Here is a 2,139-nt window from a genome sequence, read left to right as displayed (position 1 = left end):
CGGCCAAAGGTAACACACACTGTGTGATTCCTTTCAAATAAAGTTAAAGAATAGGGAAAATTAACCTATGGTGTAGAAACGAGAGAAGATGTCATCTATTTGATTGGGAAGGTTTATTCAAGTGTATACATTTGTTAAAACTCACTGAATTGTACATTTCTGGTCCATGCATTTCACTGTATGTAGATTTTACATCAAGTTAAAAAACTACCTTTAGCAGAATGTCTTAAAAGGGTACTCATTAGTTTAAGGACATTATCTAACATATTGATATTAATAGACTTTTTTTCTTTTTCTTTTTTTTGAAGCAGTCTTGCTCTGTCGCCCAGGCTGGAGTGCAGTGATGGGATCTCGGCTCACTGCAACCTCCGCCTCCCAGGTTCCAGCAATTCTCCTGTCTCAGCCTCCTAAGTAGCAATTACTTTTGCACCAGCCTACTACTTGGGTCAAAAGCACTCTAATTGGCTGGGCACGGTGGCTCACACTTGTAATCTCAGCACTTTGGGAGGCCGAGGCAGGTGATCACTCGAGGTCAGGAGTTCGAGACCAGCCTGGCCAACGTGGGGAACCCCCGTCTCTACTAAAAATACAAAAATTAGCTGGGAGTGGTGGCACATGCCTGAGACACAAGAATCGCTTGTACCCGGGAGGCGGAGGTTGCAGTGGGCCGAGATGGTGCCACTGCGCTCCAGCCTGGGTAACAAAGCGAGACTGTCTCAAACAAACAAACAAACAAAAACACTCTAATTAATCCAGGGTACAAACAATTTACTATTCAATGTAAAGATGAGGTAAAGAAAATTCATGGCATGGATCATTCCAAGATCCTAACAACACTCACCTTGTTTGTTCAGTTTTGTCCCAACTTCAGGTAGACTACAGTAAACGACATCTCCCAATGCTTCCTAAATAAAACAAGACAAAACCAAAAATCTCTAAGAAATTAAAACTAAACCCTCCAGTAAACAGAACAAGCAAAACACTGAATCCCCTATAATTAAGATTTAGTACATATTTTATACTTGAGGGGCTACATTCTTGGGTTTTCCTTAAAATCCTTTAAACATGTAAAAACTACTTGGTCAGGCATGGTAGTTCACGCCTGTAATCCCAGTACTTTGAGAGGCCCAAGGTGGGCATATCACTTGAGGTCAGAAGTATGAGACCAGCCCGGTTGACATGGTGAAACCCAGTCTCTAATAAAAATACAAAAATTAGCCCGGGCGTGGTGGTGGGCACATGTAATCCCAGCTACTCAGGAGGCTGAGGTAGGAGAATCACTTAAACCTGGGAGACAGAGGTTGCAGTGAGTTGAGATTGCGCCTCTGTACTCCAGCCTTGGCGACAGAACAAGACTCCATGTCAAGAATAAAAATAAATGGCTGGGTGCGGTGGCTCGTGCCTGTAATCCCAGCTCTCAGGGAGGCAAAGGTGGGAGGATAGCTTGAGCCCAGGAGTTCGAGACCTGCCTGGGCAATATAGCAAGACTGTTCTCCAAAAATAAGTAAAATAAAATGATTTTAAAAAACTATTCTCAACTCAGGAGCTGCAAGAGACCAGCCACCAGCCTGATTTGGCTCACAGGCTTTAGCAACCTGACAAAAGCCACATGCCCCAGACAACACTGCTAGCTCTTTGTTTTGTTTGGTTTTGAGACAGAGTTTCTCTCTTTTTGCCCAGGCTGGAGTGCAGTGGCCTGATCTCAGCTCACTGCAACCTCTGTCTCCCAGGTTCAAGTGATTCTCCTGCCTCAGTCTCCCAAGTAGCTGGGATTACAGATGCCCCCCACCATGCCCAACTAATTTTTTTAAATTTTTTGCTAGAGACGCAGTTTCACCATGTTGGCCAGGCTGGTCTTGAACTTCTGACTCAGATGATCCACTTGCCTCGGCCTTCCAAATGCTAGGATTACAGGTGTGAGCCACTGCACCTGGCAAATACTACTAGCTCTTCTGAGCATGAACATATTTGGTGTTCTTCCACCTCTGCAGTTTTATGTACACCATTGCCCCCGATGCATTTGCTGAAATCCTGCTCACTGATTCTACAAATCACAGTCCTCACGCCTTGTACTCCCTGAAGTCCTTGACTCCAGAAAGAAGTGGTCTCTCCATCAGGTAAGTAAATTACAACCCCACC

At 44.6% G+C, this 2,139-nt stretch overlaps 1 protein-coding gene across 1 annotated transcript in view; it reads right to left on the bottom strand.

Moving 5' to 3' along the window:
* The window catches only part of LOC105543030 (glycine cleavage system H protein, mitochondrial-like), a 5,545-nt gene that overhangs the window by 1,200 nt on the left and 2,206 nt on the right, over positions 1 to 2,139 (bottom strand). Inside the window, exon 2 of the mRNA XM_011984762.1 lies at positions 842 to 905. Within this exon, the coding sequence (XP_011840152.1) occupies positions 842 to 905 (64 nt within the window). The remainder of the gene's footprint in view (positions 1 to 841; positions 906 to 2,139) is intronic.

Source organism: Mandrillus leucophaeus, unplaced genomic scaffold (genome assembly GCF_000951045.1).
Source record: "Mandrillus leucophaeus isolate KB7577 unplaced genomic scaffold, Mleu.le_1.0 Scaffold2737, whole genome shotgun sequence".
Lineage (NCBI taxonomy): Eukaryota > Metazoa > Chordata > Mammalia > Primates > Cercopithecidae > Mandrillus > Mandrillus leucophaeus.
This window is presented reverse-complemented; position numbering and strand designations above follow the sequence as displayed.